This window comes from Alosa sapidissima, chromosome 7 (assembly GCF_018492685.1).
Source record: "Alosa sapidissima isolate fAloSap1 chromosome 7, fAloSap1.pri, whole genome shotgun sequence".
Classification (NCBI taxonomy): domain Eukaryota; kingdom Metazoa; phylum Chordata; class Actinopteri; order Clupeiformes; family Clupeidae; genus Alosa; species Alosa sapidissima.
The window spans coordinates 33,772,737-33,800,236 of record NC_055963.1 but is presented as its reverse complement, the minus strand read 5'-3'; the positions used below and the strand labels follow the sequence as shown (position 1 = coordinate 33,800,236).

At 43.1% G+C, this 27,500-nt stretch overlaps 4 protein-coding genes across 9 annotated transcripts in view; 3 read left to right on the top strand and 1 right to left on the bottom strand.

Annotated features, from left to right (window-relative positions):
• Window positions 1-12,996, top strand: part of adcy6a (adenylate cyclase 6a) — a 61,238-nt gene extending 48,242 nt beyond the window's left edge. The window contains exons 10-24 of the mRNA XM_042098454.1: window positions 227-355; window positions 1,084-1,112; window positions 1,519-1,666; window positions 2,744-2,841; window positions 3,573-3,660; window positions 4,120-4,236; window positions 4,733-4,891; window positions 6,162-6,337; window positions 6,701-6,724; window positions 6,817-6,846; window positions 7,263-7,395; window positions 8,243-8,506; window positions 8,637-8,841; window positions 9,534-9,658; window positions 9,937-12,996. Of these exons, the coding sequence (XP_041954388.1) occupies window positions 227-355; window positions 1,084-1,112; window positions 1,519-1,666; window positions 2,744-2,841; window positions 3,573-3,660; window positions 4,120-4,236; window positions 4,733-4,891; window positions 6,162-6,337; window positions 6,701-6,724; window positions 6,817-6,846; window positions 7,263-7,395; window positions 8,243-8,506; window positions 8,637-8,841; window positions 9,534-9,658; window positions 9,937-10,065 (1,854 nt within the window). The 3' untranslated portion in view covers window positions 10,066-12,996. The remainder of the gene's footprint in view (window positions 1-226; window positions 356-1,083; window positions 1,113-1,518; window positions 1,667-2,743; window positions 2,842-3,572; window positions 3,661-4,119; window positions 4,237-4,732; window positions 4,892-6,161; window positions 6,338-6,700; window positions 6,725-6,816; window positions 6,847-7,262; window positions 7,396-8,242; window positions 8,507-8,636; window positions 8,842-9,533; window positions 9,659-9,936) is intronic.
• Window positions 12,997-13,631: 635 nt separating this feature from the next.
• Window positions 13,632-14,712, bottom strand: LOC121713669 (testis-expressed protein 49-like). The gene is made up of 4 exons (XM_042098479.1): window positions 14,547-14,712; window positions 14,181-14,348; window positions 13,943-14,063; window positions 13,632-13,742 (listed from the first exon to the last, which is right to left on the bottom strand). Exons 1-4 carry the CDS (start codon window positions 14,626-14,628, stop codon window positions 13,694-13,696), a joined length of 420 nt encoding a protein of 139 aa, XP_041954413.1. The 5' UTR covers window positions 14,629-14,712; the 3' UTR covers window positions 13,632-13,693.
• A 3,716-nt stretch (window positions 14,713-18,428) lies between these two features.
• On the top strand, window positions 18,429-25,489 carry LOC121713662 (polypeptide N-acetylgalactosaminyltransferase 6-like). 2 transcript variants are annotated; one of them, XM_042098461.1, is made up of 11 exons: window positions 18,431-18,577; window positions 18,881-19,387; window positions 19,968-20,140; window positions 20,345-20,494; window positions 20,784-21,018; window positions 21,346-21,463; window positions 21,969-22,169; window positions 23,624-23,755; window positions 24,344-24,442; window positions 24,770-24,931; window positions 25,235-25,489. In XM_042098461.1, the coding sequence occupies exons 1-11, from the start codon at window positions 18,498-18,500 to the stop codon at window positions 25,346-25,348; spliced, it is 1,971 nt and encodes a 656-aa protein (XP_041954395.1). In that variant the 5' UTR covers window positions 18,431-18,497; the 3' UTR covers window positions 25,349-25,489. The 2 variants fall into 2 exon arrangements, with proteins under 2 accessions (XP_041954396.1, XP_041954395.1); XM_042098462.1 differs by lacking the exon at window positions 23,624-23,755 and having other exon boundaries at window positions 18,429-18,577.
• Window positions 25,490-26,116: 627 nt separating this feature from the next.
• The window catches only part of g6pd (glucose-6-phosphate dehydrogenase), an 11,106-nt gene continuing 9,722 nt past the window's right edge, over window positions 26,117-27,500 (top strand). The window contains exons 1-3 of one of the 5 annotated variants that reach the window (XM_042098468.1): window positions 26,148-26,184; window positions 26,968-27,009; window positions 27,388-27,500. The exon at window positions 27,388-27,500 is cut by the window's right edge and continues 6 nt beyond it. In XM_042098468.1, the coding sequence (XP_041954402.1) occupies window positions 26,163-26,184; window positions 26,968-27,009; window positions 27,388-27,500 (177 nt within the window). In that variant the 5' untranslated portion in view covers window positions 26,148-26,162. Of the gene's footprint in view, window positions 26,185-26,215; window positions 26,538-26,967; window positions 27,014-27,387 lie in introns of those variants that run through there. The other 4 variants (XM_042098472.1, XM_042098473.1, XM_042098470.1 and 1 more) reach the window with 4 other exon arrangements.

Genomic DNA, 27,500 nt, shown 5'->3' with positions numbered 1-27,500 from the left:
TGTGTTAGCTCTCTGCTGGGTATTATACTGGTGTGTTACGATTGTTGTCTTCCTAAAACTGTTCGACCATATCAATCTGGTCAACTGTTGGTTTCATTAAGTCTACACAATTGGTACCATATCCTGTAACTTCTGTTTTCTAAGCCTGAGCGAACAATTCACCTGTGTTGAAGTGTAGTTCTGTCTGACAATCTGTGACCTCTCCTGTTCCCTCTCCCTGCTCCAGAAAGAGGAGAAGGCCATGATGGCCAAGATGCAGCGTGCGCGAGCCAACTCCAACGAGGGCCTGATGCCCCGCTGGGTGCCTGACCGCTCCTTCTCCAGGACCAAGGACTCCAAAGTCTTCAGACAGATGGTGAGACCACAAGGTTGGAGTAGAGGAGACGTTAAGCAACATTCCTCCGTGTCCAGAACTGTCTAATTGTTCAGGGAGGGACTGCAACTCATGCCTGTAATGTGCTGAACACTTATGAATCAATCAAATTGAACAGGGGCGCGTTCCCCAAAACCATAGTTGCTAACTAAGCGAGCAACTTTGTTGGTTGCAAAGCAGTTTCCCATTGCCAACCAACTAAGTTGCTAACAGGTTAGCAACTATGGTTTTGGGAAACGCACCCCAGAATATTGAACAAAGTACTACTAACAACACAAAGAATAGAAATGTATGTTGTACAAATGGTGAGACCCACCTGCTTGTATGACTCTAGACTTTTGACCTGCGTCTCTCTCTGCTTGATCAGGGACCTCATAGTGTGCGTAGCGTTGCATCTTGTCTGTGATGTCTGTAATTCATTTAACGCTTAGGAAGAAAAACGGAATATTGAACAGAATGTTGAACAAAACATTCCTAGCAGCGCACTGAATAGGATTGTACAAAAGGTGAGACCAGAGAGCGCTCTAGAGTATTTTTGATGAGACCCATCTGCTGATCTGACCTTTCTCCTTTGACCTGTGTCTCTCTGGTTGACCGCCTTCTACTCCCCCTGTCTCCGCCTGTCTCCCGTGTCTCCTGTGTCTGGTCCTCTTTGGTTGTGTCTCTGTCTGGCGTTGGTTTGTAATGTGTGACCTTGTTCTCCTCCTCAGGGCATTGATGAAACATCCAGCAAAGACAAGTAAGTTTTTTTTTTTTTTTCAAGTCTGTGCCGCTGGAAATGAGACTATACAAAAAAAAATGAAAAGCAGGTCAAGGTTGATCAAGTCTGACTCTCTCCCTCTCTCTCTCTGTCTCTCTCTCTCTCTCTCTGTCTCTCTCTCTCTCTCTCGCTCTCTGTATTTCCCCTGTGTTTTTCTTTCATCCGCTGCCTACATTTTTTACACTCCTCTTATCTCCTCGTCTTTTTCTCCTCTCCCTCCCTCCCTCTTTTACTATCCTTCTTTCCGCCTCCCTTTCCTCTCCCACTCCTCTTTCTTTCTCTCTCCCCTTCCTTTATCCTTTCTCTCTCCCTCTCTCTCTCTCCCTCTCTCTCTCTCTCTCTCTCTCTCTCTCTCTCTCTCTATCTCTCTCTGATGTCCCTGTAGCCGTGGTGCTCAGGAGGCCATGAACCCTGAGGACGAGGTGGATGAGTTCCTGGGCCGGGCCATAGACGCCCGCAGTATCGACCAGCTGCGCAAAGACCACGTCAAGAAGTTCCTGCTCACCTTCCAAACCTCCAGTCTGGAGAAAAGGGTCAGTGTGACTCCACTCGACTCCACACTCATCTCTTCACTTCTTCTGTGTCTGTCCATTCTGTCGTCTCTCCTTGTCCTTTTCTCTCTACATCCTACATACATTCTCTCTGTCTTTTCCTTCCTCTCCTGTCTTTTGTTTCTTTCTCCTCCCTTTCTCTCTCTCTCTCACTTTTGCTCTCTTGCGCCTCCCCTGCACTCACCCCCACCTCCTCCTGCCTCCCTCTCTGCCTGTCCTTCACCTCCTCTTAAAGAGGGCAAGAATGAATGACCCTGATGGGGATGTTTGAGCCTCTCATCCTCTCAGTCTCATAGATATGGTTGTATTCTGTATCGCCTGGCGCCTCATTTAGTCTGGTTGGAGCCAGCCTGGGCTCTTCCTGCTAGTCCTGTCAGTCATCATCAGTCTGGAGGAATTAGGGTTATATTATATAGGATTATATACATTTTAGTTATGTATATATTTTAGTTATGTATATATTTTAGTTATGTATATATGGGGATATTCCACCATTTGGGGAAATACACTCATTTTCCACCTCCCCTTGAGTTAAACAGTTGCATCTCTGCTATATGCTAACGGTCTAATCTGATTCAATGAGCTGGAGCTAAAAGTGTTACTGTCAGACTCAGAGAACGGCTGCATGAACTGAGGAAAGGTAAAACTCAATTGTTTAACTCAAGGGGAGGTGGAAAACGAGTGCATTTCCCCAAATGGTGGAATATCCCTTTAAAGTTAACTGGTATTTAGCAGGTCCATTATCTAAACCGACATGGACTCACAATGACACAACCTGTCACAGGTTGGCAGGCATCCGCCACAGCGATGTCCATATATAATGTATATGATCTCTATAATATATAGAGACAATATTATTGTCTGTTTATGGTCTATTTCTATACTGTTTATTGTCTGTACTAGAGTGACATCAGTAATGGTGTGTGAACATACTTGGTCAATAAAATCTGATTCTGATTCTGATGAAAACAGGTGACTGTTTGTTGTTAACCTGTGTTCTCCTTCCTCCTCCTCTTCCTCCTCTCTCTATGTGTATGAATGTGGCTATTGTGGGATTAGTATTCGAAGAAGGTGGATGACCGCTTCGGGGGCTATGTGGCCTGCACACTGCTGGTCTTCTGTTTCATCTCCTTCATCCAGATCGTCATCTTCCCACAGTGAGTGTGGTGTGGCCACTGCGCTTAGTGTTTACTGTCTCCTGAGAGGACAGCGGACTTACACAAACACTGAACAGCTGATGAGAGACCAATAACTGTGTGTGTGTGTGTGTGTGTATTTACATGTGTGTGAGTGTGTGTGTGTGTGCATATGTGTGTGTTGTTGATGTTATGTGCAAACATGGTGAAGTGTAGCTAAAGCGGTGTAATCAATTATAGATCCAGACACCAAACACACAACACACACACAGACCAACAGCATTCGTAAGATAATTTGAAGTATAGAGTATACAAACACGCTCACTCATACAGACCAGCAGTTTGTAAGTAGATTTAATGTGTTGCGGGTAAATGAACGTTATGATATGCATTGTGAGCAATGTAAATGTATAGCCCTGAGGTTCAGACTTGCACACGCGCGTGCCCACACACACACACAAACACACACACACACACGATACATGATGTGTAGGTCTGTGTGAACTGTGAAGTCACCTCTGTCACACTCACGCACACACACAAACACACAAACACACACACACACACCACACACACACACGATACACGATGTGTAGGTCTGTGTGAACTGTGAAGTCACCTCCCTCTGTCACACACACACACACACACACTTGCGCCCACACACACACACACACACACGATACATGATGTGTAGGTCTGTGTGAACTGTGAAGTCACCTCTGTCGTGTGTGTGGTCTCTGCTATTTGTGCAGCACTCCGGTGATGCTGGGAATCTACATCAGTATCTTCATCATCCTGGCCAACATCCTGTTCATATGTGCCATCTACTCCTGCATCAAGGTAAGCAGCAGGCTCTCCAGTTCCCCCCCCTAAAAGAGGTACGCTTGACTCTCTGCTCTGGTGCTCTGTCTGTTTTTCACTTTTCTTCTCTATAACTCTCTCTCTCTTGCTCTTTTTTTTCTCTCTCTCTCTCTCTCTCAGGCTCTTTCTCTCACTCTCTCTTGTCGTTAGTCTCTCTCTCTCTCTCTCTCTCTCCCTTTGCGTTTCGCTTTGATTGATTTTGTTCTGTTTAGTTTTATTCTTATCTCATGATTTATGATGAGTCTTTGAGTGCAAAGGCAGTCCAGATAAGAGAGTGTATTTCTCTCTAACCCCCTCTCCCTCCCTCCCTCTCTCTCTCTCTCTCTCTCTCTCTCTTTCTCTCTCTCTCTCTCTCTGTCTGTCTCTGTCTCTCTCTCCTTCTCCTCCTCCTCTTCCTACCTCTATCTCTCTCCATCCGTCTCTGTGTGTCTCTCATAGCTCTTTCCTGCAGCCATGCAGACTGTGTCCAAGAAGATTGTACAGTCTCGGACAAACAGCACCCTGGTCGGGGTGTTCACCCTGATCCTCGTCTTCATTTCTGCCTTCATCAACATGGTACAGTACAGTTGCACTTCACCCACTCACACACAGTCACCCCTCAATAGTCTCACAGCACATGGAAAGAGGCATGATGCTAGCAAGCTAGCAAGAAGCTTGCAAGTAAGGTAGCAAGGCAGCTAGCCACTCACACTATTAACACTTAGCACTGATACAAACTAGCTAGCTTATCCATTTATGTATATAATGCATTTGTCAACACCTTATTGTAAAAGCTCTGTGGCTCAAAATGACATAGTCTAGTCTGTACCCTGTGGACAAAGTCAGTAGCATTGGTGGCTAGAAGCAACGATAGGTGGATGTATCCTTACAGTACTTCTCATGACCATATTTATTTTATATTATAATATTAATTACGTCAATGGATTCTGGGATGTTGTAAAAATCTAGCAACTCATTAAAAATGTACTTTTAATACCTCTGTAATATTGCTGTAGAGTCACAGTTTCGTAAGTCAACATTTGGTTGTGTGTGATGATGATGTCCCCTGCAGTTTGCCTGTGACACGGAGAGACTGGTGGACTGCGTTGCCAGGGAGATGAACTCGTCGTCTGACCTGGTGACCCCGTGTGTCATCCATAAGCTCTCGCGGAGGGCAGAAGAAGGCTTGGTCATATGCCCCAGCAACACTCCGTCCTGCCCCTTTCCTGAGGTGAGCACAGGTGGCTGGTGTGTGTGTGTGTGTGTGTGTGTGTGTGTGTGTTACATAAATACAGGATAGAGAAAAGACAAATGTGAGTCTGTGTGTATTTAGTGTATTAAAGATGGTTTGTTGTGTTTGTGTGTGTGTGTTTGTGACTATGTGTGTGCGCGTGCGTGTGTGTGTGAGTGAGTTTGGAGAGAGGGGTTCATAATTTGATTGCATGAAAGATAATGAGTGTATATATGGGTTGTGTGCTTAAAGTGTGTGTGTGTGTGTGTGTGTGTGTGTGTGTGTGTGCGTGTGTGTGTGTGTGTGTGTGTGCGTGTGTGTGTGTGTGTGTGGCCACATGAGTAAAAAAAAGTATTTTCTCAAGAAGAATTACTGCATACACTAAAAGGTTTACTGGCCATTGCAATTAAGTGTGTCATTAGAAAACTATTTACATGTTTCCCAAGAGCACAACAACATCTCTGACATCATTACAGACAGAAAGAGAGAGAGAACAAGAGAAAGAGAGAGAGAACAAGAGAAATTGAGAGAGAATGAGAGAAAGGCATGCACCACCCTGTCTCATCATCGTAGAATGATCTCAGCTCCACACGGCTACGCTTCACTACTGCTGGGAAGCGGGGCCCTGGTTAGTGTCATTGGCTGGGATAAAAGCCTCCTCTCTGTTCCCAGGCAAACAGCAGACAGTGGCAGTCACTGCCTCAGACACACACATGCACACATGCACGCACACACACATACACACACACACGCACACACACACACACACACACACACACACACACACACACACACCCAGTGGTAGACGGTGCGGTGAGGGGAGCGGTTGGACAAGACAGGGAGGAGGAGGATGAGTGAGAGAGAGAGAGAGAGAGAGGAGAGAGAGAGAGAGAGAGAGTAGCATTTATACAGGGATGATAATGAAAGGGAGAGATGGGGGGGGGGGAGGTGTTTAGACAGGGATGATGACGAATATGGCTGGGCCATTAGCAGTGCCTTAGCCAGACCAGGAGCTGGTCGGTGTGGAGGTCAGGGATGGGCTGCCCCTATATCCGTGTGGCCAGAGCAGCACCAGGCCAGCGTGCGTCACCTGTGTCCTATCCTGTTCTGTTTGGTTTTGCTCTGGCAGTGTTTGCACTATTCTGTCTTTCCTATCACACTGACTTTCTCTCATCTTATCTTTTTGCCTTTCTTCCTCTCTCTCTTTCTCTCTCTCTTTCTCTCTCTCTTTTCCTCTCCTCCTCCTCCTCCCTCTGTCTCCCTCCTGCAGTATTTTAGCTACAGTGTGCTGCTGACGCTCCTGGCCTGCTCCGTGTTCCTGCAGATCAGCAGTATTGGGAAGCTGGTCCTCATGCTGCTCATCCAGCTCACCTTCCTGCTGCTCGTCGAGTGGCCACAGGTGGCGCTGTTCGACAACGCCGACCTCTTCGTCACGGCCAATGCCCTGTGAGCGCTGCACAGGCGCACACACACACACACACACACACACACACACACACACACACACACACACACACACACACATACTCATTCCTGTACACTCTCTCTCTTTCTCACACAAACTCTCTTTCCCACTATCTCTCTCTCTCTTAGTCTCTGTTTCACTCTTCTCATGAGTTATGAAAAACACTAGTTATGAGAAAAGACTGTAGTACAATTCATACATAAGCTTTGTTTTTCCCCATATGTTTCAGTGAGTGATAATTTCAGGATGCAAATAAAATAAGATATTTATACATAATTTTCTTCAATTTTATTACAAATATTTTCTAATAATGTTTTTTTCTCTCTCTCTTGTTTTCCCCCCAGTGTTTTTAATGAATCTTTACAATGGTAAGTTCTTCTATTCTTACATTCATGTTCCTCCAGTCCTCCAGTGTTAATGTACGAGGCCAGGTAATAAATATTTACTCGTCTCCTTACAGGTCCAGTTTCAATGAAACTACAGACCAGTGGTGAGTGCCATTTGAATATATAAACACAGATCAGCAAAGCAGTACAAACAGATTCTTTTGGGTTTTTTTTTTTTTTAGGACGTAGTAGTGTTTGCCTTGTTTAGGCATGCAGAGTATTGTTGACTTTAATGTCCTGCACTGCCTCTCTGTTTTTGGTAATGCTATGCTAGGCCCTTCCTTCTTGCTCACTTAATAAAATACTGTCTTTGTGCTGGGTCTTAGACTTGGCTGAAGAAGTGCTACAGACTATTTTTATTGGGACAGGGACATTTATCAAAGCATGTCTAGAGGCCTAAGAAATGGGAAAAGGTATTAGGGGTCACCTGAGGCCAAGATGGATGGAATGGAATCTTGACCATTGTGTGTGTGTGTGTGTGTGTGTGTGTGTGTGTGCGTGTGTGTGTGTCTCTCCACAGCCCTTACATTGTGACCAAAGTGTCTCTTAAAGTCATGACCCCAGTGATCCTCACAGTGTTTGTGCTGGCGCTGTACCTGCACGCCCAGCAGGTGGAGTCCACCGCACGGCTCGACTTCCTGTGGAAACTACAGGTACAGCAGGAGCCCCTCATGGGCTCACACACAAACACACACACACACACATCCTCACTCCCGAACACTCTCTCTCTCACACACACAAACTAACTCTCTTTCTCTCTCTCTCTCTCTTTCTCTCCTTATCCTTTCATTCACACACTCTGACACACTTGTTATCACCTAAGCTTGACCAACGGATGGTCATTCAAATTAAGACTACTAAGATGTGGTTCAAAGTCACATCTCAGGAGATGGACGACTAGTAGACAGTGACATCAGGCAACAGTGTTGTGTCATTCTCCTCCAATACAAAAATGTCCCTTAAACGCATATCTGTATCTTGTACAAGTCTGTGTTGTCATTGGATTACAGTCAAGGTGTATGATTGTATTGAGTTGCATTCCTGAAACAAAGCTACTGTAAGCTCAAATATCTTGTCTTTTGTCTTGGGTAAATGATCACTCAATCACTAACTGAGACAGTTTGTTACAGTACAGGATACAGTCCTAGTGCATATTTTCAGTCCTATTGTTGCGTCATTTCTGTTCCTACCATATTTTCAGTCCTAGTGTCGCGTCATTTCTGTTCCTACCATATTTTCAGTCCTAGTGTCGCGTCATTTCTGTTCCTACCATATTTTCAGTCCTAGTGTCGCGTCATGTCGCGTCATTTCTGTTCCTACCATATTTTCAGTCCTGTTGTTGCGTCATTTCTGTTCCTACCATATTTTCAGTCCTGTTGTTGCGTCATTTCTGTTCCTACCATATTTTCAGTCCTGTTGTTGCGTCATTTCTGTTCCTACCATATTTTCCTTCTTCATGTGACTTTCGCCTCTTTATTGCTCCTTGGCGTCTTGCCCCAGGCCACGGAGGAGAAGGAGGAGATGGAGGAGCTGCAGGCCTACAACCGCCGGCTCCTGCACAACATCCTGCCCAAGGACGTGGCGGCGCACTTCCTGGCACGCGAGCGGCGCAACGACGAGCTCTACTACCAGTCGTGCGAGTGCGTGGCCGTCATGTTCGCCTCCATCAGCAACTTCTCTGAGTTCTACGTGGAGCTGGAGGCCAACAACGAGGGCGTGGAATGCCTGCGCCTGCTCAACGAGATCATCGCCGATTTCGATGAAGTGAGTGACACACGAATGCACCATTGTTTTGGTTAAACTGTTAAAAATGCCATTGTCTGGTTTCTGCTTAATTATTACAGTATGTTGCTGATACTCAAATCGAGTGCTTGCTTTTTTCTTTTCATTTCAGATCATCAGTGAGGAGAAGTACCGGCAGCTGGAGAAGATCAAGACCATCGGCAGCACCTACATGGCCGCGTCCGGTCTCAACGACTCCACCTACGACAAGGAGGGCCGCAGCCACATCACCGCACTGGCCGACTACTCCATGCGGCTACGCGAACAGATGATGCACATCAACGAGCATTCCTTCAACAACTTCCAGATGAAGATTGGTCAGTGCCACTGCTGAACGTCAATCGTCAGTCATATCCTAGTTGTACCATGAAATGCTAGCAGGTGTTTCCTCCTGGGACCATTTTAGAGTTGATTAAATGCATGTATGCTCACATATTGTGTAATGTATGTACTATTTACTGACTGCTGTATGTACTATGGTTCCACTATTGGTGGAACACACTGCCAGTTCCTACAAGGGCAGGGACATCCTTTTCCACTTTCAAAAAACTCCTGAAGACCCAGCTCTTTAGAGAACATCTACTCTCATAGCAACACTTACAACAAGTCTTACTGATCCTAGCACTCACCAGCCGTTTTAAACTGACAAGTAACTGTTAAAAACAGCACTCACCGACGCACTTATTCTTACTGTACTCTAATGTTTTTTAAACTGTCCTAAAATTGTGAGAATTGTTCTAAAACTTACTGTTTACCATGTTGTTAGTCGCTTTGGTTAAAAAGCGTCAGCCAAATGTAATGTAATGTAATGTAATGTAATGTACTATTTACTGACTGCTGACCGAATTCAAGCTGTCCTACCCGTAGGTTTTACCAGGACATGGTGTAAGGTGTTGAGAATTCAGCAGTGAAGAGACATTTAGATGTTATACAAGGGAAATAGCATGATGAAAGCTAGACAAATTCTTAACTTGCTGTCTAACTTGACCGACCGCAAACTCTGTTTTAGGCCTGAACATTGGACCAGTGGTAGCTGGAGTTATTGGGGCCAGGAAGCCTCAGTACGACATATGGGGAAACACTGTCAATGTAGCCAGTCGCATGGACAGCACAGGGGTTCCGGATCGAATTCAGGTACGTCAGCAACCTCGATGCATCCAACCAGGCACAGCACATCCACTACAGCGCTAAATACCCGACCAAGTGTGTCATTAATACGCGGGTGAAGGGGGAGCTGTGGCGCTAGCAGCAGCATCCCAACCACATATGGGTCCAAGGGTCCAAGACCCATTTCCCAATCCCACCCCCATTTCTCTCTCCCACTTGCTTATTGTCCTATTGGAAAATTGGCAAAAAGCCATTTTAAAAAATGTAGGTTAAACCCTCTTCTCCGTGTGCCTTGTTCCCTACAGGTGACCACTGACCTGCACCAGGTGCTGGATAAGAAAGGCTACCAGCTGGAGTGTCGCGGAGTGGTCAAAGTCAAAGGCAAGGGTGAAATGACCACCTACTTCCTGAATGCTGGACCTTCCAAAAGTTAGCACCGGCTGCTGGACTGGGGTGAAACGACATTCTTTTCAGCTTTCCTTTCCCCAAGGCTAAGTAAAGGGGTGGGGTGGTTAGAGCGAATCGACAAAGACCCACCCTCACCCCATGTCAAAACAAGTAGCCATGCCACCACTTGAAAAGAAAAGAAAACAAAGAGGCAACGATAAGCAAACAAAGAGAAAGGAAAGACTACGAGACTCGGCTCTTGAGAGGGGAAAGCTCTCGTGTTGTGGCCCACTAGTGGGGGCACGCACATCCAAGGACGATTGTTATGTAGTTTTTAAAGTCGCTCTCTCAGGCTTCTTGAAAGATGCAAAGTCTGTTTATTTAACTAAAGGCCTTCAGCCGATGAAGAAAAATGCTGTACATAAAGCTTTTTTTTCTCTGACTTTTTGTGCAACATCCATTTTTTTTGCCATGTCTTTTGTTTTTTTTATTTTGGAAATTATGACTACAGGTACTTGTTTACTGTTTTTTTCTTTTTTTTCCAGAATTCTTTATTTATTTTAATCTTGATGTTTTGTGCAAAAAAAAGTATTTTATGGGGAAAACATTTGAAGAAATACATGCACATATATACAGTACATAAGTATGTACTGATATGTGTATGAAAGTATTTACAAGATATATGTATAAATTGAAGAGAAAATAATATCGACCAAAGACCAAAGTATTTAACAGAAAACTAAATGAGACGTGTTGGTTTGGCCTCTACAGCCTCACAGCTGTGTGTGGATGTGAAGTGTATGCCCTGAAGTCTCGCCCCTCTCAGCTAAGTTGTGTCTCAGTTTTGCTTTTGAAGGCCACAGCAACGTCCTCATTTTTGTTGACAAAGTATAAATATATATATATATATATATATATATATATATATATATATATATATATAAATATCTACATATATGTATTATTTGAGGTCTTTTAGGCCTCTTGGGATCTGAAGCCTTCAAGGAAAAGGTGACTGATGCTTAGTTTCTTTTTCAGTTTTTTTCCACCCGTCCATCTCTTTCTCCCCGTCGTGTTTGGTTTTGATGGAGGAAAGAAAGCAGGTTCCCCACAGTCACAGGTCACTCTCATGTGGGGAGTGTCTGTCAAAGTCTGTCGGGAGCCACCAAGGAACCTCAAGCAAGACTACTAGCCATTTCCTGTGGTAGGGCGAGGGTGTCGCAGGGTGACTGCAGATTCTACTGGCCAGCAGGCTCTTCCCTCAGGAGGCTTTGACTGGGCATGTCCAAGAGAACACCTCCAGTCAGCCCAACGCCACCGTAAACGTTCCGTTGTCAATCTCTTCTTTTTGAAAAGAAGTATTTTTTTGGTACAGAGAGACCTTACTGAGACATAGGGAGAGAGAAGACAGCCACGGGATTGGATACCATGGTACCACACAGTTTGTTGCATTCAAATTCCTATAAGAGAGACTTTTTTTCTAAAAAAGAAAGAAATATATAAGAAATCTATAAATTATGACTGAATACTGTGCTTTGTTATCTTGAAGGGGCATAACTCTTTTCACTGTGAGGTTTCTATGATACGACAAACTGCTTTCTTGCCAAACCTAACTGCTCTAAAGCATGTCTGATTGTGGTATCTTCAGCATCCGTTTATTTGTTTGTTTGTTTTGAGTTTTAAATGTTGGGTATTTTGTATCACCTCTGTATTCATTATTTTTATTCTTCTTATTATAGTTGTTAAAAATGCATATTATTATGATTCCATTCCAACGTGAAGGAACAAAGGAGGCTATGTGCTCTGCAAATACTTAGATGTAAGCCCAAGCTCATATGGTACCAACTGATCAACTTCAGTCAGTGTCCAGTTGAACAGTATTGCAGCCACAATGAGTCTCTACTCCCTGACTCAGAAAAAAAAAATAATCAAGCATGTTTCCTTGCATGGTTTAGTCACGCATTTCGTTTTTTTTTTTTTTTTTCAAAGTCCACGAAGAGCGTAGTAGCTTTTCTGACATAAAGGTTTTTGCGATGAGGAAAAAACAAAATGCTGCTATCTTAATTATGGCAGCATGCAGCTTCTTCTTAAGACACTACACAGAGACAGACGGGAGGACCTAGCCGTCCGACTAGGACTAAGTTGTTGAGATGGTCATGAGCCGTCCACACTGCATGTGTGCCGACAATATGGATTTGCCTTAAATGATCAGCTCCCCTCACAGAGGGATGTAAACAGTGCCTCCCTGCCAGAAACAGTCGTCCAGAGAAGGAGACAGACAGAAATGTGTCTCCTTCCCGCAAGAGTGTGTGTATTAAAACAGCTCAATTTCTAAGCAATCCCAGAGCATTTGGTCTCAGATAGGGAAAATATAACTGTATGGGCTTTTTTGTTGTTTTGTTACGTTTTGTTTGTTTGCTTTTCGATCTGCCCACGCTCTTACTGGTCTCGCTCAATCAGCACCCTGATTTTCTGCATCTCACCACAGGTCCACCCCACTGGCCATGACAGTTGATCAAGTTTGTACCAAAAACAGCTTGTGCCTTTTCTCTTCCCTCAGCAGTGCCGCGGACACACAGTGCGGTCAGCGGTGGGGCCACACACACTGTGGGGGAGGTCAAAGGTTAAAGGTTAGCATTGAAGAGTTACAGACCTAGAGCTGGAGTACATTAAGAGATTGTGGGGGGAGGGGGGGTATAAGGGAATGGGAGAGGGCAGGTGAATTTTAATTAAGTATTTTAGGACTACTGAAAACTCACACTGGGACCTCTGTGTCTGGATCAGGCCTGAAGAACTCTGATCATCAATATTTTTGTTTTTGTTTTGCTTTGTTTTGACTTTTTGTTTTCTCTTTACTTTTGTCGAAGGACTAGAAAAGGGATAAGTATTTCAACTTTTTTTGCAAAAAGTTGAAAAAGACTGACAAACATAGAAATAACATTTCCCCTTGAAAAAAAAAATAAAAGTGTCTGTTTTGATTTCTGTTTTTCATTGAGTGAGCATACTCGCCTGACTGAAGCTGCATGGGCACCACACTCACTTGTGTTTTTGCTCATTTTATCATCGTAAACATATATGACCGTCTGGTTGTGAAACAGTTGTACAGTATCGGAAAGCTCAGGGTGCCTGGACACTGTCCAGAGGAGGAGTAACTTAAGAAGCCTGACTTAGATCCACCAGGTCCTTAAATATTTTACACGCTGCATTGAGGCAGATGCACTTGTTGACAGAGACTCAAGCAGCACATGTAATGAAGATGTCATCACTGCTCCATTACCCACAACTCATTCACCTACATCTGCTTGTCTAGAGACAAAAACAAGTGCAATCTACTGGCTTTTCCTTTATTTGGTAATAGGATATTGATAACAGTTACATGAAGAAATGCAAGTAAATATTCTTTTGATTTAATATAGGGCTACAATATTAATTTGTAGCACTAGTGTCCTTTTATATCTCCAGTAGGTTATTCTGTATCAGCCAACACAAAATCAGCAAGGAAACAGTTGGAACAAGTGTCAGGTAAAATAAAACCACAGTGTTACTGACCTTCTAATAAATGTATTACAAATCTGTAAAAGACTAAATATGGAAAAAATATAGACTACAGAAATACTATGCTATATGAAGAACAATTTATTAACCACACAAGCATTCATTTTCCAGCAGCAGAAGTCAGAACAAGCTGAACTCGTGGTCAGTCATGGACATCTCCATCACAAATCTGGGGAGCAAACAGGAGGGTTTGAGAAGATCCTTCTAAAACATTAAGCCTATTCAAAGTAACTAAGTCCCAAAGCAGTACACAAGGGTCTGGATATTTCTGATTAATGTCCCTCCCCAGCTCTTCAACAAAACAACTGTGTTCTAGCACCTTAAGCAGACACAGACCGTTTTCCCAAATAGGCTAGGCTGGCTACTTACTTGGTCATCTCGCTGTGCTTGCGAGGGAACCTGCGCGTTCTTGTCCACTGTTCATTACTAGGCAGCCACCATCCGTAATGCTGGGCATCAGTGACGGGCATGACATACAGCTGGTTGGGGGCTGTGCGTGAACAAAACAAGAGTGTGCACAGCGGTGCAAAGTGTATGTAAAAACTTGTCGACTGGTACAGATAATAATGCATACGACAACTGGAGTTGGCTAACATAGGATACGTACATCTTGGCGTTTGAGCTCGTCTTAGCATTTCTCTATAGCTCATTTGGCTGCCGCGATGTAAGTCTATGCTGTAGGGGAGAGGTTGGTTGTAGATACTGCATGTGTCGGTACACGACGCGGGCCTCCTCGTGGGATGAATGGGAGGTAATTCTGGCACTCTCTCCCGATCTGTTAAATATGAACATGATTCATTTGGTCATATACAAGCTGATGTTACTTAAAAAAGATCATCTGCTTCAAAGACAAAAAAAAATCAAACTCACTAGCGTATCGATAGCCTAGCTACGCCTTTGAAGCAGATAGGCTTGTACACAGTAATACAGTCTTACGCATGTAATACAGTCTTACGCATGATCAGACATTTACCTTCAGTGTTGGAAGTTTTAGAGAGCATCCGATCTCCAATTGGATTCTGATAACCACAGTTTGTAACCCCGAAGAATGCCATCAGTCATTTGTTTCTCTGTGCACAAGTGCACACTTCTTTGACAAGTTTCCGAAATCTTTTTTTCTGTTTAGGTGGTAACTATGGTTACTAGCACCGCCCTTCACGACAGACTTTCTAAAATTCTTTAGAACAGGGGTTTCAAACTCCTGGCCCGCGGGCCAAATCCGGCCCGCGACCTATGTCAAAATAATAATGTAATCCGGCCCTTGAGGTGACAAATCTCAGTTGTACTCTCCTCCACTATTTGCTAGACATCCAGAGCTTGATTCAAACCCAAAATAGCTGCACAAAGTTTTCAGGAAATACTTGTAGCCTATAGGCTACACGCGAGAAACACGAACACGTGCATTTGTAATGACGCGGAAGCGATGCAGGCCATAGTTTTGCACAAATTGAAGCAGAAATAGGTCTACACCAAATGTTGAAAAACGTTCACGTGTGATGAAGTCTTGGGTAGGCTGTGTTATTCACCTATTCTGATTCTGAAGGAGAATATCCTTTTGGAGATTATGATCGATCGTCTATTGACAGTTATAGGGGAGAGCGGAGTTAGATGTCACACGGGTAAGTTGTCACATGTGTTAGATTTCAGCCACTCAAGGGCACTGGTCAAAACTGTTAATACAGAAATGATCAGAATTAGTGTCTAGTCACGGTGCGTCTGTGAATGGAGGTGCGTCTTTGCGTGTATAGCATATGACGGTTTCCACCAAGCACACCATGCTTATTTTGACCCTCTGCCCAACATAGCTTGGAGGTTGCAGTGGTAATCGTGATGATAGTGGTAGCCTAATGGATGTGGTACAGACAGCAGGGGTAGTAGGACTCTGAAGAACTACAAAGTCACCCGCGATAGGAACTGATTTGACCAGGATACTTTATTGTAGGCCTTGTTGTTGAGCTAGTAATAGTTTACTATTGTTGGTATACATCTTAGGTGTTTTCCTGTTAATTTGTTATGTGGTAATGTATTTGTATGTAGGCCTATTTGTTTGTAATATGACAAAAAAGAAAGTAAACCTGCTCAAATATGTTCATCCAGTATTTACTGAAAGGTGCATAATTTGAGGTGCTTGCCATCCAGTGGCAAATTAAGGTAAATTTACCCCCATTCATAAACGTTTGTTTATACTCAAAGATTTTTACATTTACAGTAGGACTATCTCTGACCACTTTCAAGCCATGGCCTTTTGAAATTTTGATATAAAAATCCAATGGTGTTGCTTTCTTAACCCTGACGCCTTGTTTGCCAGATTTAAAAAAAGTTATGAGAGGAAAATATTTGGTGTGAAACACACACACATGCCTACCTGTTTTTATGTTTTTTTTGTTTGTTTGTTTTTATAATTTGTATTAACATTTATTTTATCATTAATTTATTTATAAGCTAAGGTTGCTAGCACAGGTGTCTAAAATAGATTAAAAAAAAGACTTTCAGCACTTTCTGTTTGTAGTTTTGTGTTTAAAAATAGCCGTTCTTTTTTTGTATTATTCTTTAACACTGACGTGGCCCTCCAATCAGATGACATTGGCAGAAGTGGCCCCCAGCTTGAGTTTGAGACCCCTGCTTTAGAACTTGGTATGAAACAATGTAGTTCAGGGGAAGATAGACTAGGCTGCTGTTTATGAAATCGTAGGCTAGTATTCGGCCTACTTATGACATAAATACGTGTTACGTTAAAAATGAACCCAAATTATGAGCTAGCCTATATGCTACTTATAAAGCATTTACAGACAGTGCTCGAATTACTTGGGAGCCAGAGGGAGCCGAGCTCCCATAGAGTGAGGACTGGCTCCCATGAAAGAAACAAAGTAGAAAATCTGAGGGGGTCTCTCATATCTGAAGGTGTCTGGCATTGCAATTTAATCTTAAACAACCGCTCATTATCTATCCCTGTGCGATCTCTTACCATTAAAGACGTTAAATTAAAATATAGGCTACTACGGGACATAGACCTACCCTACGCTCTTGAACGCAGCATGACACTTCACCACCACACCACTAGACTATATGAGCAAACCGTATACGATCGTTTTGACAGCACTCGCAAATCTGAAGAAGTCACCCTGCTTTGATGCGAGTGTTTGTCTATTTACATAGGCGTTCATTGGGCTAGACCATACATGGGAAACATGCAGCCCGCGGGCCACATCTGGCCCGTGGGCTTTCCCTGACCGGCCCGCGTAAGGTCCGTGAAAGAACAATAGTCAAGAGCCTAGCATAGAGGTAATGCATGCAAATCAATATCGTTGTTTTTATTTTGAAAGCGACTGCTATTTGTACGCCCATACATTTGTGCGTGGATGCATACGACGGTAACCCTCACTGATATGCTGGTGAATAGAATGTTTGCTTCTGCGTCGACACAATGCAGTTGCCTTTACGTCGGCGTAAACCTTTCAAAGTTTTGTGTTTCTTATGTCTGCGTCGCTCACCACCGCAAAGGTTGTTAGAACGAACTCCTACTGCTGCTCGTTGGCGATACGAAGTGTTCATTTCAAAACGTTACTGGCAGATAGACAATCGGATAACCCCGTAATTGTAACCAAAATATGTCTGAGTTTATTTGCAAAGCTTATGTTAGCGAACTAGTATGATGCTACTACCCACAGGTCGCTTGAAGCAGCCGGCTCAACACACAGAGCGAGTTGACCAATCACAGTTATGTGCATAAAGTTAAAGCAAAAACATAGCCTACATTTTTAAAATAGTTTTCTTTGTGCATGTTGATTAACTAATGACAGCCTACTATTGTCTGCTCCACATTTTCGTAGTCTAATTCTGCATAGAGTTAATTTAATGATGGTAATGATTTAATGATGAAATATTGCTGTGTTGATGAAATGGTGGCACAGGCCTATCGGTTGTACTGACTCCTTCACATTTTTATGACCTAGCATAATTATATAGATATTGTAGTACTTTTTTATATCAGTCTTTGAAAACTGAAAAAAAAAAAAAAAATGTCAATGTCAAAAAATAATTTTCGAGAATGAGGATTAAATACTGGACATAGATTAAGATATTAAGATATTGCTGTTTTTCCTTTGTCTCCCTCACATTTTCATCTGTTCTTACGACTAGTAAACAAAACCATATGATTTACTTAATGTTATACAAGAACAGAATAGAATTGAACAGAATTGAGTTCAGACTTGAGTTCGGTATTTTGGGTCCGGCCCTCCTCAACAGTCCCAGTTTGTCATGTGGCCCCTTGGGGAAATTAGTTGCCCACCCCTGGGCTAGCCTATATGGTTTGATATGTGCTGAAAAGTCCTATTTGCTGTTGAACTTGCGCTTCACCTCTTCTATGTTGATTGACAAAGCTATAAATTATGGCCCATAATGCAGCAATGATTGTGTTGTCTGATGATCTGTAGCTATCCTCTGCCATTCAGAGCTCCAGAAAGTTCCCAGATATTTTGAAACACCTGTTAGCAATCTCTGATGTCGGAATATTCAATGGCTACCCGACAACATCTCAGTGCAAACTCCAAAATTGTTCGTCTATTAATTTTCCACGGTTCAACAATACTAGAACATAGTTTGGCTGCAATGGCTTATCATTTCTGCCAGTTAGTGCTTTTTCCCTGTGTATAAGTTATACTACATGCATTATTGTGTTTGACACTGAGGATAGCCTATCGAGACGGTGGTCTGGTTCAAATGAGTCAGGTTGTGAAATTGAGAATGGCACAGACTAAATCGTTTAGTCTATTTCTATTAGTCTTATTTCCGGGGGGATTACAAACTACTTAGAATCTAGCTGTCTATCTGTCTTAACTCACACTAGAATCTAACATGGCCACAGATTTGCAGCCTAAAGCCCAGAAGCCAAGCCACACAGACAGAATAACCAATTAGCTGCATGATCAAATACACCTGTCTGTCGTGCAAGTTTACTCCGTGGCTAACGAATGCATGTTTGATGCTGGAAATAAGGTTGAGGTAAGGTGCTGCCGTCAGGTAACTGCAAAGCGTGCGGCTTTAACACATGCAAACGAAACACAGACTTTATGACATTATGTTTCCACAGAGCTGAACGGCCTCTCAGTAATGATGACACACCTGCGTTACACCATTGTTGCTGTTTCTGTATAAACCAACTGTCGACATCCACATTTCTGTGGCTGACCAAAGGCCAATACCTAGCCTACTGGCTTGCCCTGTAGCCTATTTGTAGCTAGCGCCGTCGTTATTGGAATGTAAATGAGCCTGATGTTACTCATTTTTGTTTGTGTTGCTGCACAGGCCTTCCCTCATCATGTTACGCATGTTACCACGTCGCTATTCACGGCGTCTGAAGCTCCTAGCGCTGAGTGGTGTCCTCTTCCTCATGCTGCTCCTGGTTACTCTACAGCAGGGAGGAGAAGGCACCATGTCCCCCGTGCCGTGGCCCCTAGTCCTCCCCAGCACTCAAGAGTGGGTGAAGGTCTTTGTCAGGTTTGCAGCCATCAGCAACCTAACTTTTCAAATTGTAGCCCCTCAGCCCCCATCTCTCGGGCTGCACCCCACGACTGTGGACCCCTTCTGCCCATCAGGATTTTATAGCAATGTTGAGCTAAGGCCCTACCTACAGAGGCCTCCAGAGGACCAGAGGAGTCAAGGGGCCTATGGGAGGGCCTTTGTGTCAAGGCACCTCAGCCCAGAGGAGCAGCGGGAGAAGAATAAGGGCTTGCGTAAGCACTGCTTCAACCAGTTTGCCAGTGACCGCATCTCTCTGCACCGAAGTCTGGGCAACGACACACGCCCCCCTGAGTAAGAATGAAACTGCTTAATAGATTCTATATAAGTATATTTACTCTTTTGAGTCCCGTGAGGGAAATTTGGTCTCTGCATTTATCCCAATCCGTGAATTAGTGAAACACACACAGCACACAGTGTACACACAGTGAGGTGAAGCACACACTAATCCCAGCGCAGTGAGCTGCCTGCATCAACTGCGGCACTCGGGGAGCAGTGAGGGGTTAGGTGCCTTGCTCAAGGGCACTTCAGCCGTGCCTACTAGACAGGGTTCGAACCGGCAACCCTGCAGTTACAGGTCCGAAGTGCTAACCAGTAGGCCACGGCTGCCCTGTTTATTATATCATTTATTTATTATATAATTTCTGTTTAATATATCAGTTGTTAGGCTAGTCCAAGAATGGCAGACATTTTGACAACCAAATCAACCAAAGGTTAAATTCAATGCAACACTGATACAGTTATCTTGACCCTGTTGATGAATGTTTTGTTGAAGACGCCTTAGTTTGTTGGGTGGTAGCTTAGTTTACAGGTAGTTTGAGTGGTATACTGTGTGTAAGCCATACGGTTGGTCTCAAAGGTTTTCTGTTGCCAGGTGTGTTGATCGTCTCTTCCGCCGCTGCCCACCCCTGCCATCCACTAGTGTTATCATCGTGTTCCATAATGAGGCGTGGTCCACTCTCCTTCGCACTGTTAATAGTGTGCTGTACACGACACCTGCTGTCATGCTCAAAGAAATCATCTTAGTGGATGATGCCAGCACTCTGGGTGGGTACCTGGAGGTTGCCTGCAGGCTTTTGTGTGTTTTCCCTCTTTTGTGTTTCAAGCCATGTTACCGGTAATCAATTTTAGGGATTATAGTAGTCACAACAGTTTGATCTCTTAAGTCTTAAGTGACCTCTAGCATTGATCAAATTTAACAGCATTAACATATTCAAGTTTTCTTTATTTTCCTGTGTTTCATTTTTAAAGATGATTTAAAAGCACCTTTAGAACATCATGTCCAGGCCTTCAAGATGGTGCGTTTGCTTCGGCAGCAGGAAAGAAAAGGACTAGTTGCTGCCAGGCTGCTGGGTGCACAAAAAGCCCACGGAGAGGTTCTCACTTTTCTGGACTCACACTGTAAGTTCCGAACACCATGTACTGATATCAGTCAAACAGAACGAACACCGGTCACAGAGCATTGCTTGAGTACCCCCGAAAAATAGCCTAAAATCACCACTGTTTCAGCGTGCCAATCAGGCCATTTAGTGGGCATGGGAAATCTGAGAAACATGAGCAACTCTGTGTTATAAATCTAGTCCGTAGGTCTGAGAAGTTTGAAAAATGTGAGCCTTAGTCTAAAAAAAATCTAGTCAGCTGGCGTGGGACGCTTGTGAGAAATATGTGCAACCCTGTGTTTTCCCACAAGGTGAATGCTTCCATGGCTGGCTGGAGCCTCTGCTGGCGCGCATTGTGCAGGAGCCCACAGCGGTGGTCAGCCCTGATATAGTCGTCATAGACCAGAACAGCCTGAAGTTCACCAGGCCAGTGCCCACCCAGCGGGTACACAGCCGAGGCAACTTCGACTGGAGCCTGAACTTTGGATGGGAGACCATACCCAGTCAGGAGAGAAGCAGACTGAAAGACGAAACCTACCCAGTGAGGTGAATACATACACCGTTTACATACCGATAGAGTGAATGGCTATTCTGTGAAGAGCAAAAAAAGCTGTATACTTCAGATGTCAAGAACAGGAGAATCTACAAGAGGACAGGCCACCACTTGTGGTCCTGTTAATAGTCATGTTTACAAATACCCTAATCCATATCCTGTCTCTGTTTACTTTTCATTTATGAAGTAGTGCCAAAATGCATCATGGTGTTGCCAACTGATGCTTGGCAGATCTATAAAATAACAGTGACATTTCAGTTTGTCATTTCAACATGTCCTGTGTCATTATTTGCATTTGTTTAAATAAATGTTCCACTCAGGACTCCAGTGTTTGCTGGTGGCCTTTTCTCCATATCTAAAGCTTTCTTTGAACACATCGGGACCTATGATGACAAGATGGAGATTTGGGGAGGAGAGAACATTGAGATGTCCTTCAGAGTATGTTATTAATTTAATGTTACTGTCCTCTTCCCAAGTCTTTTTGGTCTGCATCTTTAAGATGTTCTGTGCTTGGGTGTTTAAAGGTGCAGTCAGCTATTTCTACACAATTTCAAGTTCATCATTTTTTTTTTTTGTCACATTCAGCAAACATCTCCTCACGATCCGCTAACCGCCCATTCCATGAGTACACAATAAAAAAAAAACAGACTTTGCTTTGTAAGCAGCCCAGCCTTCAAAAACTGGAAACCAATAAATTTGGGGCAGCCTGTGCCCCACACAAAAATGAAACCCTGTGTGGAAGGAAGGGGTGAAGTAGTGAACTACCTCCCTGGTGTGTCATTTGGTCCTTGGTTAAAATATAGTGTACATTGTTTTGGACAAAAGTGTCAGCTAATAAATTTAAATATAAACATGAACAAATGCGACTTCCTGCACTATAGCTGACTGCTCCTTTAAGGGTTTCACTGGTGATGTACAATATCTCCATTCTGGTGCCCTGCAGGTGTGGCTGTGTGGGGGGCAGTTGGAGATTGTTCCGTGCTCAGTGGTGGGCCACATCTTTCGTTCCAGCAGTCCCCACTCCTTCCCCAACGGCACTGATGTGATCGTGCGCAACCAGGTGCGCCTGGCCGAGGTCTGGATGGATGACTACAAAAAAATATTCTATCGCATGAACAAAAAGGCAGCAGCAATAGCTCAAGAGGTATGATGAGGTCTGTCTGATTTAGGGTAAAACTGTGTGTTTTGTGGGACGGCATGTCTATATGCATTTGCTGGTTATAATGTATCAGAATTGACATATTCAAAACTGCTTCGCCATCTGTTCAATAACCATCGCCATCTGTGTCAGTGTTTGGTTTGTCTAATTCTACCTCTTATTATGACCGCCGCGCAGCGAAGCTATAGGTTTAGTCAGATTTTTTTTTTTTATTTTTTTTTTTTATTTTTTTTTTTTTTTTCGCATGTCTAAATTTCCGTCAAGGATTCCCGGGACACTGAAAGACCGGGGTAGACGAAACTTGGTGGGCATGTAACCCCATATGGATAGCATGGAGCCATCGTTTTTCGTTTTGATCTGTAGCCCCCCCGCTGGACTGCACCCCCCGAAAGGAGGGTAGGGCAGACACAGTTTTCTGTGAATATCTTGAGAACCGTAAGGTTTAGGAGGACCTTTTTTTTTTGTATGTTGATCTCAAGGGGCCATGTCAACCCATTCCATTACCACTTATTTCATGTATAGCACCACCTAGTTAAAAATTAAAAAGCAAAAAATTAGGTGTTTTCATCACAATATCTCTAGCTGACATGGTCAAAACTGCACAAAATTGAAAGTGTAGGATCATTGACATCCTCCGAATGCATGCCAAGTTTTGTGAACTTTCGTTCATGGGGGGCCTTAAAATAAAATAATTTATGTGTTTAGTGACCCTACACCAACAAGGATTTGGAAACTTGGTGGGCATGTAACCCCACATGGATAGCATGGAACCATCGTTTTTTGTTTTGATCTGTAGCCCCCCCGCTGTACTGGACCCCCTGAAAGGAGGGTAGGGCAGACACAGTTTTCTGTGAATATCTTGAGAACCGTAGGGCCTAGGATGACCAATTTTTTCCGTATGTTTGCCTCCAGGGGTCATGTTAACCCATTCCATGTGCACACATGTGCATAAACAGATACACACACATACATTCACAGTAATCATACGTATGACACATACTCACACAGTAGACATATGTACGCATGCATGCACATGCACAAACACACATACGCAGGCAAACACACAAGCACGCACACACACACACCCACACCCACACACATAAACATAAACATGTACACACACACATGCACACAATTCAACAATTTCTCAGAATTATGAACAGGCAAGATGGGGGTGGGGTTGTATAAAATGAATTTTACATGTGAAATCTATGAACTAATCATGTTTTGGTACTTGTTGTCTAGCAGATACCAGTGAGAATTGAGTGTGGATAATGCAATTTAGTGAGACAGTTAGAATCATATAGGCCTTTCAGCGTGATTTATTTTTGTGGAAAAAATGTGCTGGACTGGGCGGCGGTCATATTTTGTACCGCTCTGCGGTGCATCTAGTTTAACATGTTTCTTATTTATCTTTTTTTTTTTTTTGTGTTTTTCAGAATGCTTACGGTGACATTTCAGAGCGGCTCAGACTCAAAGAGAGATTGAACTGTAAAAATTTCACCTGGTACCTGAACCATGTCTACCCAGAGGCTTATGTCCCTGACCTGACCCCAGCTCTCTTTGGAGCGGTAATTGTACTACCACAGCTGATGTCTGACTACTCATAACCTTAGCACTGGATTTTACAATGAAAACAATGCAAAGTGTGCTTTTATCAGTCCAAAAGACACTTTTTGTGAAGGGTGTCAAGACTTTTGACCCTGTCAGTTTGACAGTATTCACTTCCCGCAGCATTTTGGTGATATTTTGTGTTGAATTTGGGGAAACCAATTGTTGTTTCAGTTGTGTTGAGCTATTGAAATGGTCCTGGTTTGTTTGTTTTCTCAAAAAAGGTGTGTGTATTTTGCTTAAAAAACAACATTTCTAAAGGGGTGACATGCAATACTCTTGTCAGTGACTGTAGTTTTTACTTTTAAAATGGTGGACAAAAACTCATTTTGGTGAATAGGCAGACTTGAATGCCGACTGCCTGTCCAGAATGCCTGGTATTACACTATTTAGTTTTATTGTTCCGACCAACAACATAACCCTTTGGCTGTTCTCGAATTGACAAAAAAAGGAAAATCCTGCCTTGTGCTACTTTACACCTATACAACCTCAACATGAGCAATGTGCTTACCTGTTGACCTTACTTGCCGTGTGGTCATGGTGTACAGGTCAAGAACATGGGGTCAGAGACGTGTCTGGATGTTGGTCAGAAGAATCCACGAAAGCCTGTGATGATGTACCCGTGTCACAATTTGGGTGGCAACCAGGTACCAGATCCGTTTGTCTACAATTATGATGCCATTTATTGCCTCTGCCCTGTATTGCCTCATCTTAATGCATGAAAAACATGTAAATGAACAGTTATGTAATTGTATTTTGCTTATTGTATTTTTGTTTTTTTTCCAAAGTGACGAACGTTTCATTACATGTTACAGTATTGTTTGTTTATGTTTGTTTATTAAGGTAGAAGGAAAGATATGTGACTTAAGAGGCGCCCAATTATGTAGCAATTATGTTTAACGTCTTGACCATGTTTACAACTGAAATGGCTTTCTTATTAATTGCCACTTTTCCTCCACTACCTTGTTCCTTAGTATTTTGAGTTCACGACGCAACAGGAACTGCGTCACAGTGTAGTGTGTCTGCACGCTACCTTGGATTCAGAGCCTGTCAGGATGGACCCATGCACCTATAACGGCAAAGGGACAGAGGTGACACCCCAGCAAGAGTGGGTCCTTACCCTCATACTCCCAAAGGTGACTGATGAGTCAGGGTCTGAAGTGATCCTCTGTGTATATTTTTAGTGATAAACTGTTTGTAAAGGCTGTGCAATAATAGTGTGGAGGATGCCAAAATAGTCCTAAATTGCTCTAGGCAACAGACTACTTTATGTACTCACTGTACCATTGATTGGGGACAAGCATTTAGATTGTAAACATATATCTACGCAAAAACAATGCACACATTTTCCATATTCTTCACCAGTGGTTTTGTAACTGTAGTAACCTTAGTAACCTGAGCACTTAACTGATGTGGTATGTGTTGTGGACTACTTTTAGATGTTCCTTCTGAAAAATGCCATTCTGGAGAAATGCTTAACCCTGGAAGGAGGCAAAGTGGTTATGAAGCGATGTGACCTCGCACATTCGTACCAGCACTGGACATTCATCTGATCATACTCATATAGTCATTGGCATAAGACAAAAAAGGCAAAGCAACTGCAGGTATATACATATGCCTGTCCCACACTGGTTAGACTGTGATTCTGGGCAATTTGTTAATTTATGTATAATAAAATGTAAAATAAAATTTCCCCCCCCCCTATTAAAAGTCTAGCCTATTTTTTCATTTGCTTGACATATTTCACTGTACATTCTAAAATTGAAAACAATTCAAAGCTATTTAAGTTGTTGTAACAATCATTCAGCCCTAGGCGGCGCCATGTTACAGCAGAAAATGAAGCGCTGAACTAATAGGCCTATAATGAATGGTGTAAGTGACCATTTCACTTACTGCTTTTTAAAGGTCGGGTCTGAAGTTCATTTGTTAGGCTGCTTCTTTAAATTGGCTATGCGTTTTCGTGGCTTACGATATATAATTGTAACTTTAGTGATGTTTCTTTACAATATGGGCTGTTTGTGTTTCTCAATTAGGATTGCATCTGTCTGCATTTCTTGTTGAGTCATTATTACGCTAAAATCAAATAATGTTTTACATCATATCGGAGCCTGGGACTGGCTCTTTGACAGTAGATTTCCCGGCTGCCCCATCTGAAGACTCGGAAGATAGAACAGTGATTCGTATTGGCTGTGCAAAAGTTCACATAAATGTAATAGTGTCATTAGCCTGCCAATCAAATGAGTGACTAGTGTTTGATTGGGAGTTTAGCTTCGTGTGTTTCACTAGATCCCCGCCCTCGTTGCTTTTCTCTGAGCGACTGCCAGGGGCCGCTGCCACTGCTAATGTGACGTCACTGATGCTACAGTGATGGGAAGTCGAGCGAGCGCTGGTGAGTTGTTCTCTAAACCAATACAATTGCAGAAGTCAGAAGCAGGAAACTATTTTCAAGAAATAAACTGCATGTAGTTTTAGGCTGGGTTTATGGTTTGGTCATTAAACGAAAGCGTTTAAGCTGCGTTCTTAAGGCTAGATTATTCAGGACCTTGTATAAGTAGCCTATATCGATGGTGTTTTGGGCTATTTCATCCTTTTGTCCGCCTTTTTGAGTGAAGATTGAATGAATCAGCTAGTTAGCTGTGAGTTGGTGCGTTGACATCCTATTCTTCAGTCAAGTGGACTCATTTGACAGCAACCAGTTAGCCAGCTAGCGTCGTTACAACACTTTCGCATCAGTCTGTCAAGGTAAATATAAGTAGCCTACAACGTAACTACCCAAACTGTCATCCTGTACATCAGCATGATGGTACAAAAACTGAATAGTATGGTCTGTAGTATAAGTTCCGTGTGAATGAGAAGCACTATGCCATCGCAAACAACCCAGCTTGTTTTTGTGACCGTGATGCTAAATGTGTCCAGTCTGCAGTAACTTATGGTCCAGTGTAGTCAAGCTGAGCCTTTTAAATAGGGGATTGGACTGCGGATTTTGCTAATAACATTAGCCTCCACCAGGTTAGTTAGTTGAGTTACAGTGAGAGTTCACTCAGTCATTTCTGCGTCAGCAATGCGAGAAATACAACTGTTATATTCAGATGAGAAGTTAATAAAATGTGTAAACATAGAATATCTGGAACTTTCTAACACGCCCACCTCCATCCTACCTTATGATTTTTAGAAAGACCTCACACTGTACAAATAATCGTCCAGCAACAGCCTGGTAGGTGCGCAGCCACAGTACTTTGTGTTTTCTGACATAGCATTTGAGTGTGTGTTTGTTTGTCATCAGGTGTTCTTCAGTTATGTAGTTTTTGTGTGAATTGTATCTCTGAGGATTTGTGACATCCCTAGTTGTTGACCATTCTTGTTTGATGTGTAGTGGTTTCGTTCTCTGCTATGAAAGCATAATTAGACCACACCATACCCCTTTGACTAGACTAGAGCATTTAATCAAAGCTAGTGTTGCACTTTCATGACTAGTATAGTGGTGTTTGTGTTTTCTATGCCTATGACGGCCTGTGTTTCATGTATTTAGGTGGTATTCATTTCTATGATCGTTTTGACGATTCTTACAGTATGTTGACGTTTTTCCTCTCAGAGAAGATGAGTCTGCCTCTGTCCCGATCCGAAGTGTTTGGGGAGCTCCGGAAAGAACTTTATGATGATGAGACGTTCCATCAGTCGGACGTTCACATCTTTATCATCATGGGT